Here is a 10,987-nt window from a genome sequence, read left to right as displayed (position 1 = left end):
GAACAGTTGAATTATCAAATTGCACTTTGTTGTTATGTGCGTTGTGTCACAAGATCGGTAGTTCAGGCTGAAAATGAAATTGTTGGTCATAATATTTATAAGTGCAGAAATGCTCATAAAACTCTGTAATTGTGGTAAGAAATTAATTAGATAGGCATTGGCACGTCAGAGGGCTTCATAATTCTCTTTAGTAGCTCTAACACTTCAAACAAGGAATTTGACCAATGTTCTAATTTTGTTTTTCACCTATTTCAGAGTATAATGTCACACTGAGCCACAATGGACCTGTTGTTTTAGGAGCTGAAATTTCATTTAAAGTAGAAGTTTTAAATTCGGATGGTGAGCGGCCGAACGACAGTTTCAAATTTCTGTGGACAGACGATGCAATACCGCGACACGAGGAAAACGTAACTGATATTTTACAATTTTATTATAAAGTTTCATTTTTTTTAGAATTTGACTTGTGAGCACTAAGTTTGTTTTAGTACTGTGCTTGACAGCCAATTTCAATGTCATGTTCACATTCGCCAATTTCATTTGTTGAACTCAAGTCATTTACTCAGTAGCACATGTATAATGAAAACATTTTGCTATGGAGGTCGTTTCAGATAATGCTGAAAGCTGCTGGAATGTTTCCTACCCCAGTGAGAAATATGCTCCTGGCCAGTATGAAGTGCAAGTTGATGTTAAGAAGTGGGTTTATGCCTTTTATTTGAACGTTGCCAGTCAAAGGATCAAGTTTAATGTAACAGGTAGAAATAATTGATTATTATGTTTTCGACATTTTTATTTAGTAGCTAATGGTGTTCTGCATACTTATTTTTTGTTCAATCGAAATAGCACAAAAGACAACTCCTATAACTGCATATCAATCCTTTTTTGCTTATAACGTTGCAAATGGTTAACAAATGTTTTATTTTTGCTTGCAGACATTCAAAAAAGCTTTCGTATCTTAAACAAAGTTGATAAATCCTGGTGGAAAAAATCGCCATTGTGTTCAGAATTACATAAGCTCTCATTTGAAATAATACATTTTATTTTTAATACTTACAATTTTAAGACCACAACATGAATTTCAAAAATTAATGCCAGAGAAACATTTAATGGTAAAATTTTCAAAATTATCATGCGTATTCACTTCAGCTCCAAATATGTATGCACCAAAAATCTTTTTGGTGCATATAATGGATCATAATTTATAGCTAATCTGTGTTAACAGATTTGCGAGATTATTGCATTTCTTGGAACTATATGATGAACATTCAATTATATTGAATTGTGTAGGGATTTTTAAAAGATATTTTTAGCGATTATTATATTTTACACTTTATTTTAAAGTTTTTGTTATATTTTCATTAAATTTTATTTAAGAAGGATTAGCCTGCTCCCAAGCTTTCCACCTGTTATTGCTTCTATATTCGATGCAGATATTGGGTTTGCCATCCTATTAAGGTTATTTATTTACGAATCCGTTTTGCTAATATCCATAAATACGTTCATGAATGCCCTTATAATGTCTTTTCTGTGTGATTTACTATTTTTATTTATTCATTATATCGTAAAGACATTATAATAATATGCATTGATGTAATGAATTTTTTGTGTGCCAAAATACATGAGGTGGACAAATTGCTCATTTAGTCTTGTCCTATTTTTCCTGTAATAGTAGTATTAAGGTAGCTTTCTTCTGCTGTTCTAATGTGGGTGTTGTTAATTAGTAAATAAAATAGGCTCTATGGGCTCGTGGGAAGTTAAATTGGAATCTTTGGGCATGCTCAATAATAAGTGTGTATATTATTTGTGTTATTGCCTCATTTTTTGGATTCTTTTAACTATCCTGGAAATCCTTTCTATTATATAATTTGATGTATTCAAATTTGTTGTGTCACACTTAATTTTTTTCTGTCAAAATTATTGATTCTACAGAAAAACTTTCTTTCGTCAGAATCTCTCTGTGAAACATTTAAATAGCATAAACCAATAAAATAAAAATGAACACTTTTATAGAATAATTATGAAGAATAGAAACCTGGAATAGATACTTGGCTATCTCTCCTTAGATCTGCCGTAATAATCATAGCAATGTGATACATGATGTCCATAATTTGGTAGCATTTGATGATTATTAGGTAGTAGTAGAACCTTTATTAACTAGCAAATCACTAGTGAACAAATTATTTGGCTTCCATCTGATTGTTCATGCTGTCACGCCAAAATAATCCATTTAATTAATAATTGTTTCTAGCAGGGATTGTAATGGCATTCTATCAGAAAATTAGACAAATTTATTTCCATATCAGTTCCATGCTCTGCTTGATTCTTGTTCAGTTTTTAATATCAAATCCTTGGTATCTCTCTGTCTTCTTCAATACTTAAACATAGTAAGTAATTTGATCTATTCTGCTAGAAACCACTTCAGATTACATGAACACTCAAACACAAAAAGCCAAAAAATGGCAAACACATTCATTCACTTGAATTAATTTATTAAGTACTCTACCGGTTAAGATAGGTTTGGATGGACACAACTACCAAATCGATATTTTGTTACTCCTAACAAAGCACAATCCAACAACCTACTCTACATCAAGTCCTTCATCTCTGTGTACTTTCTTCTTCCCTTCATCCCATCTAAAATCCCTATGCTGTTGTTGCCCTTTCCTTGTTTGCCTAAAATTCTCCCCTCTTTTGTAGTCTTCAACATGCCACTGCCGATCAATACGCCCCTCATCCATTTTTCCTGCCTCTGCAGGATTTCTTCCTGCAAAAGCCTCTCCTCGCGCACCATACCTAGTACTTCCTCATTTGTTTTCCTTTTGGACCATTTCACCTTCTTCATACTTCTCTACTACCACATTTCAAAAGCCTCCAATGTGCATCTATCCTCCTCCTTTAGTGACCATGTAAATTACTACACTCTATATAAAAGTTTTGGCGAGTTTTTTCTGAACATCCTTAGTCAATGTCCCTGTCATTCTTTGCGTAGTGCAATTTTTCTCCTTACGTAGGAGAGGTGATGGAGAAGGTGATGGCAGAGAGGAAAACAAATGAGGAAGTGCTAGGTATGGTGGGGGAGAAGAGAGGATTGTTAGGAGAAATCATAAGGAAGCAGTAAAAATGGATGAAAAGCACATTGATCAGTAGAATAATCAGTAGACAGCAGGATGTTGAAGACTGTGAAAGACAGGAGAATTTTAGGCAACCAAGGAAAGGGCAGGAATAGGGTAGGCATGTGGTACAGGATGAAGGAAGTATACAGAGATAAAGAGGGGCTTGTTGTGGAGTAGAATATTGGGTTGTGTTTTGTTTGGAGGAACAAATTATTTATTTGGTAGTTGCATCCATTGAAAACCTACCTTAACTGGTGATTACCTAAAAAAAATAATGAACTCCCAGACACACGTGTGTGTGTATATATATATATATATATATATATATATATATATATATATATGTACACACACACATATATATACATATATATGTATGTATATATACACCTATATATGTGTATATATATATATATATATAATACATATATATATTATGTGTGTGTGTAGTATATATATATAATATTGTGAAGGTAATATGTGTTTTCTCATCATCTCCAGGTATTTCTTTTACCATTTGAAATAGAAAGTGACTTTCCCTATACCTCCTCTCTTTCAATTAAATATCCTAATTTTTCTAAGTAAAATCTGTAGCTCTCAGTCTACTCTCTTAAAATCTGTTTGTTATTTTATTTCCCGGGAAATTAATCAATTGAGCTGTTTCAAAATTTTTGTGTGTCTGTATCTTCTGGGGTATGTTGAGCTGAGGTTACGTTAGAATAAACCTCTTTCTACAACAATTCTCTACCCTTCTCTTAATTTGATAATTTATCTTCTACAGATCTATTTCTCATATTTGATTCCCTTTACCCATCACTTTGTTCTAATCCCCCACCGCACTCATTGGCAGATGCTTTTCACTGAGTAATTGCTCAATTAGTTCCTCGACCTAATTTTACTTTTTCATTTATATTCATATTTTCCTTCCAATGATTTTTTGATTTCATCTGCTTACTAACCAGGATAGTAAATTTCTGGAATGCACTCTTTTCTCTATTAGTTGCACATATTCTATCATTTAACTGCTATGTGCATTTTGCCCACTTAATCAACAAATGTATTTAGTAATTAAACTTACTCGCCTCTACAGATAATGACTGTGTTATGATCACTTCAATTTATATATGTTCTCTTTGGGTCCTACCTCGTAATTGGGAGAATCATTTCAATAATCATACATTCACTGTATGTATGATACTTGTGTCACATAAGAAATTATTAATATGATTTATTCTTTGTATTTTTTGTCTTAAGTCTTCACATTAATCCATAGCTTAATTGATTTAAAAATGATTCCTATCGTTTTAGCCAAACTCAATGGTAAAGTGAAGATCTCCCAAGGTGGAATCTCCAGAAAAGATTCAAATATTGTTGCTGTGTCAAACATTGAAGAGGTAACTCATGAAGTGGTATTATCACCCCCTGATAAGGAATATCTCTCATCGGCCACTCAAGTGCTTTCTTATTGGTATGTGGATTGTGTGTATTATGGACTGTCAGAAGGCTACACCTTTCTCTTCAATTTCACTCAAGAAGGTCAAGTACGAATGGTTGAAGTGCTGGTAGTTGCATCTTTTGAGCCTCTTCCAACTCCAGAACCTAGTACTACAACTACAACTCAGGCTCCCCCAAACACTACAACTCAATCTCCTGGTGATAATAACTCGACAACAGAGTTAACAAGTACATCCACTACTCCCTCTACTACCAGTGAAGTTAGTAATTTCAGGTTCAATGCCACTGAAGCTGTTCCAATGGTCTTGAGTAAAGTGGATGGAATTGGGAATTTGAATGTAAAACTGAACCTTGCTCAAGGTCCCAGTGAACCTGTGCCCAATATATGCATGAACAAGTCAATCATTCCTCCAGATCCTAAGAAGATATATGGATATTTTGGTCAACAACTAAAAGTGAATGGTAAGCCTTCATATTTTTGAATTCAGTGCATAAGATAAGAAAACTATGTTCTCTTCTAGTGAAACTAATAAGAATGGTTGAGATACTATGTTCATTAGCAGATCCTCATTTAGCATTGACTTTAATTCAATTATTGGCTTAATAGGGTACGAGGTAGTCCAGAGGTAGAGTATAGGGCTACTGGCTGGAGAGCCTAGGTTTCATTCCTGGGCGAGCCTCTCTGGGTACCCTCAGCGCTACTCAAGATGTGCGATTTTTGGGGTACTGGATCTTCCTGGGAAAACATAATCAGCACAGAGAAAGGAACTGGCCCCCCTATTTACTGTGTGATTTTCACGTGTAATCAGGCTTAGCACTGGTTGAACTCTGCCATCACTTACCAAACCAACCTTCGGGTTGAATCATCAAGAAAAATCAGATAATTTTTCTCTCTAAATTTAGACATGTGCAAAATGAGAGTTAAAAATATTGTTAAATTTCTTTAATTAATTTGCAGAATTTTATTTTGTATTGGAAATATTAAACTAAACAAGAGCCTCATTTGTTCAGGAATAGTATTCTCAAGATTTTTACAAAGCTTTCGGCCAGGTACCATCCACTAAACTAATGTACATGGAGCTGTGAAAGAAGTCTTGTGCAATTAAGGACAAAAAGAAAGTGATTTTGGTTCATAATTTCCTTTCTGAGTACAATCAAGTTATGAGCTTGAAAACTGCATCTCCTCAACAAGTCTAATTTGCCCTCTCATTTCTCATTGTCAATAATCATACTAATTTAAAAATAAGTACAACATCAGATTATTTGATAGAGCCACAGTAATCCACTGACCCCTAAATATTAATATAAATGGTGAGGTTTTTTCCAAGATTTTATTACTTGACTAAATATTTGCAGCCACAATGAATCTAAAAACATAACAATTCACATCCGAGAAAAAAAGCCATCTTCCTCATGCCTTTTATGCTGTAGGGGTAGATATGAATATTACTATGTCAGATATAACCTGATATAGGAAAAGCAAGTACAAAATATCTACAGAGCATGAAAGAAACTTGGGTTGATCCAATTAATGCATATTTGGGGAACATTTAATAAAAAAATCAAGAGAAATATTGCTACAAAGTTTTCATTGCATAGACCAAATCCTTGGTGACCCATTGTGAAATGATTTCCTTTCAAAATAAAAAAATATTATGAACAAAAGCCATCCTATTCATTAAAAGTTATCTATGTTGAATGAAAAGCATTGTGCTTTTTACCATATTATAAATGTAACCACTTGAGGGATTTATTAGGAATTTACTGGAAATTGTGATGGTTAAAGAAGTCAATGAAATGAAATTATTGGCTGTAATTCCACACACTTTATTTAAAAACAAGACCCAGGTTTCGATGTTGAATGTCGTCATCAAAACCTGAGTCGTGTTTTTAAATAGTGTGTGGAAATACAACAGCAATAATTTCATTTCATATCAATTAGTTATGCAAATTCCATAAAGTTTAACCGGACACAAGAAATTTTTGTAAAAAAGTTAGATTTTAAGTTGAGCAGAAGATGCCTTCATTTTGGTGAAATCATTTGTGCCAATGAAAGTCAGATTAAAGGAAGATGTTTGCCATTTAGCATGGATATCCATTAATTCTGCTGACTGAAGTCTGGAATCAAATGTATGGGCTAATTATTGTTTTGAATGTAGTGGTTTGGAAACCTATTACTGAGCTACTTTGTGGATGAAAATCACATACTATATAAAACCTTCCAAAAAGTTAAATTATGACTCTGAGACAATAGTTCTAGCCCAGCATTACATTAGTAGTCCAAAACATAATGGGATGTTAAGAGAGATGACTACATTTTTTTAAATCACTGATTTAGGGAGTCGTCTTTCAATGTGCCGTATGAGATCACAACAGTTTAAAATTTAACATAGATTTCATGACAAAATCCAAAAAGATTCAAACTATTTGATTTTAAAATATTACATTAATATGTTCATGTTTTAAATTTTGCAATTTGATGTTAAATGTCCTATGTTGGCTGGTGACTTGATTGCAGATTTGCATTGAATTTAAGATCTTAGAATATAACTGAGACATAATGTATGATCAAATTATTTATATTTTATGACACATCTTATTAGTTCATCCAATCAGTTAGATGAAATATTTCCCTTTTCTTACTTCAGCGTATGGGTTTTCTTTTGTACGTACTGTAGAAATGTAAATGTGAAACTTGAAGCAGATTTATTGAATGATTTTTTTATTTGTTGCTATTCCTTGTCATTCCTCGGAAACTATTTACATTGTTCATGAAGGTGTTGTAATTATTGATCAATTGTGGTGCTAGAGTTTGAGCCATGATGGCATGTTATGGAAGAACATGGAATGTATTCTTGCCCATGATTGGGTTGTTTAAAGACTGACTTAAAATATGAACATGACTCATTTTTGCATTATTTTAAGGTTTTATGGTATGGTGTGAATGCTCCATTCTCCCATATGCTCAATTCCATATTAAATTAACTTTTGTAGTAAGTTCCTAGATTTATTGTAAACCACTCTTATTACCCTCTGCATTTTTTACTGGTGTTGGGTCGCTGGGTAATTTGAGAATTAAGCTTTTGATGCATGTATTGATAGAATTACTGGGATTATATGTTATTTCTTCATTTTTACAGCACCTGTTACCAATGTCACTGTAAATGGGACCAGCTGGCTTCAGCGAGGTGATATTATATACCTGCACATAAATTGCCTGGGCTCAAATCCATTTACCTATTGTGTTCGGATCATGCCAGGCCTCTACAATGCCACAGGTATAGTTTTCAAAGGATGAATAATATTATTATTGTAATTCCTTTGTTTAAGGTAGGTTTTTGATGGACACAGACTATATAACAATATATTGATACAATTTTTGGCCTCTCCTTTGGGCACTATAATAAACCCTTTTTCAATTCTGCCTGTTTCCTTTCTCCCTTCATTTCATCCACTATGTCTCTCCTATTTCTACCCCTTCTTTACCAGATGTTATCCCCTCTAATCTTAAGCATTCTATCCCCATTCAAAATGCTCTGCATCCATCTTTCCTGCCTCCTTTGAATTTCTCCGAACAATTCTCCCTCCATCCTGTCTAGCAATTCCTTGTTTGTTTTCCTTTCTGTCCATTTCACTTTTTCCATCTGTCTCCACACTCAAACGAGGAAACTACTGAGTTTTCAGAAGAAGCGTAAGTTGGAGGGGGCCAAATATGGGAAATGGGGTGCCTGTTCTAGACTAGAGTACCTGAATTTTCCCATTGCCAATGAATGAAGGCTTTCGTGACCACGTTTAAACTTGGCCACCCATTTATTCTTGGTGGAAATTAGAGGAGGAGGCCCACTCAATGCTCAAATGAATTTTTAATCGACATGAAAGCTTCTTTTACGAAGAATTTTATTTGTGGAAATATTTCCTCAAAGAGAATACTCAAGTGTATTAATGGCCTTATTACTTTCTGCAATGGCGTCATGCATGGCATCTCTTTCTCAACCCAAAATGATCATCCCATAAGTAATCAATTGGTGTGCTCTTTTTCCTCATATTGATGATCCTGGGTACCATTTTAGCTACTTATGAAATGAAACTCCAATCAAGGTTTTAAAATAGTCTATAAAAATTCTTCCTTCTATGTTTCCATAAATCCTTGTGTAATTCCATGGGAACGTTATCTATCCCCATGGCTTTAATCAATTTTATTTGCCTTAATACCCTCTTAACCATATCCTTGCATGGCATATTCCCCCACACTTCTTTTGCCCTTTTAGTTTCCCACCTCAGTTTGTTATTCAATTAATAAAGTAAGGATTTAGCTTTTTTCCATTAAATTGTGAAAAATGTGGAAAAGTGTTATATTTTTACTTTATTATGAATTCCTTCCACTAAATTAACGGTGGAACTATCTTGTTATTCAAAAATTTGGTACTTCAACTGTGTTCTTAATCTTCCATTTTCTTCTCTTGTCTAACTTTTTAGTCATCTCATCTGTATTCCTGGGTTTGCTTGACCTTTTCCTATTTACTTTTACCTATAGTTTCATTTGTGGCTTTTGATATACCATTTTTGATATGTACCCATTGTTCTTCTATTGTACTTTTCTCCCTACTGTTGTTGTTTATTATTTTCTATGCAGCCTACTGGTATTCCTTTTTTAATTGCCCTGGGTAATGTTTTTACATTCTATTTCCTCAACTGTTTTCCTTGTGTTATGCTCGTATATGCTTGAATCTGAAATTACGCTTCATTTAATGGTCAATATTAGAAAAAAGTTAAATGAAATTGTATAATGAAGAGCAAAAAAATAGAAAACAGCTTGAAAATACAAATTATTCAATTGTTATTTGTATTTATAGCAATCAGAAAAGAATCGTTAATAGCTAAACTGGCAATTAAGAGAAAATTCACTGGCATTGCTCAGCAATAATGGGTTAATGTTGTCACTCCCCTTTTCTCCTCTTTCAATCTCATAAATTTATGGGTCATAGAAAAGTAAGTAGGATATAAATTAAGGCATATACCATCCCAATTCAGTACTTATTTCAATTATTAAAGCCCACAACCTTGTCAGCAGAGAATCCATGGAAAATATAGGTCACTCACGAACAACATTAATGGGTGAGGAATTATTTTGAATTCCAACCATCATAAAGAATAGCAATACAGGAAACAGGACAAGCGGTGAAATTAGGGCCATGCAGCACCCACCCTCTCATCCTTGTTTCGTTCCATGAGGCCTGTCTTCTTGGCTGAGGGGAATGGCATGCATGCAAGATGTGACACTGGTGATGAGATCTCTGTCAGAAAGCAGAATATTTAAACTTCAGACCATGGGAATATGGTTAACAATCATCAAATTTGGATGATGATATTATAAATGGTTTACTTGATAGAGAAAATGATTTGGCATACATCTGTAGATATCTTGAGGAAGTTGAAAGAAAAATCTTAACTTTTTTATATTCTATAGGAAACCTGCAGTAATTTTCTAGGTGTTGTTGGTCCATCTGATGTGTTCAAGGTGCATAATGCTCTCTATTTCATTAAAATGTTGAAATGTACATAGTATCTCTCAGTAAATTGCAAGGTATAAGTCAAAAGTTCATTGAATTTATTTGTTAAAAATATTATCTGATAATTGCAGTGTATAAACTGACTTTATCTCCATTGAAATTTGTAGTCTCATTCTGTATTGTACCAGTGGTAATGTGATTCTAATACTTTGAAGCACACATTTAATATATGTCCTTCACTGTATCCTGTGTTATCCCCGTCATCTCATCTACCATCTCAAATCTTTTCCCATGAGCTTCATTTTTATGGTTATTCATTTCTGGGAATGAAAATGAATGGCAGGGTGCTAAGTCAGGTGAGTGATAGGGGTGCGGAATGAAAGTTGTCCATGCCTAGTTCATTGTAAGTGTTGTTTTGGAGGAACTGTAGTCATGAGAATGACTGAGTTATCTTAAAAGATGACCTTTATTTTCAAAAACTATTTGAATGTGACAATAAATGGGGAAATTGAAATTCTTAATATCCAGCTTGATTTAAAGTGATTGTTATAGCAAGCCTTAGGTCTAGGTCATAGATGGTAAACCTTTTTGGCTATTGAGTATGTTTATGCACATAATGAGTGTATACTCTTGACTCGCATGCCAACCCATCAAGTGATCACCCTCGTGTTGCCCATAGCACCCTCCCAGCTCTGGGTGCCAAAATAATTGCTTTGCGTGCCACTTTGGGCATGCATGCCATAAGTTTGCCACCCCAGGTCGAGGTGCTGTAAAAACCTAGTATGTGTTGTTCATGTTTTTTTTCATTTTTAGGTAATGAAACTTGTCAACAAGGAGAAATGGTAACTGGATCATTTTGTGAGATCGATTTCCAGCGTTATTTATCAGTTGCTACAACATACACAGCACTGA

General features: G+C 33.9%; 1 protein-coding gene across 1 annotated transcript in view; it reads left to right on the top strand.

Moving 5' to 3' along the window:
• The first annotated feature begins 3 nt into the window (after positions 1–3).
• LOC139690029 (uncharacterized) overlaps positions 4–10,987 on the top strand; it is a 19,971-nt gene continuing 8,987 nt past the window's right edge. The window contains exons 1-6 of the mRNA XM_071587211.1: positions 4–134; positions 256–407; positions 599–752; positions 4,419–5,027; positions 7,706–7,843; positions 10,889–10,987. The exon at positions 10,889–10,987 is cut by the window's right edge and continues 60 nt beyond it. Coding sequence (XP_071443312.1) covers positions 74–134; positions 256–407; positions 599–752; positions 4,419–5,027; positions 7,706–7,843; positions 10,889–10,987 — 1,213 coding nt within the window. The 5' untranslated portion in view covers positions 4–73. The remainder of the gene's footprint in view (positions 135–255; positions 408–598; positions 753–4,418; positions 5,028–7,705; positions 7,844–10,888) is intronic.

This window comes from Hetaerina americana, unplaced genomic scaffold (assembly GCF_022747635.1).
Source record: "Hetaerina americana unplaced genomic scaffold, ioHetAmer1.1.p SCAF_3, whole genome shotgun sequence".
Taxonomy (NCBI): domain Eukaryota; kingdom Metazoa; phylum Arthropoda; class Insecta; order Odonata; family Calopterygidae; genus Hetaerina; species Hetaerina americana.
Note: the sequence above shows the minus strand (reverse complement) of the source record. Positions and strands in the feature narration are given on the sequence as shown.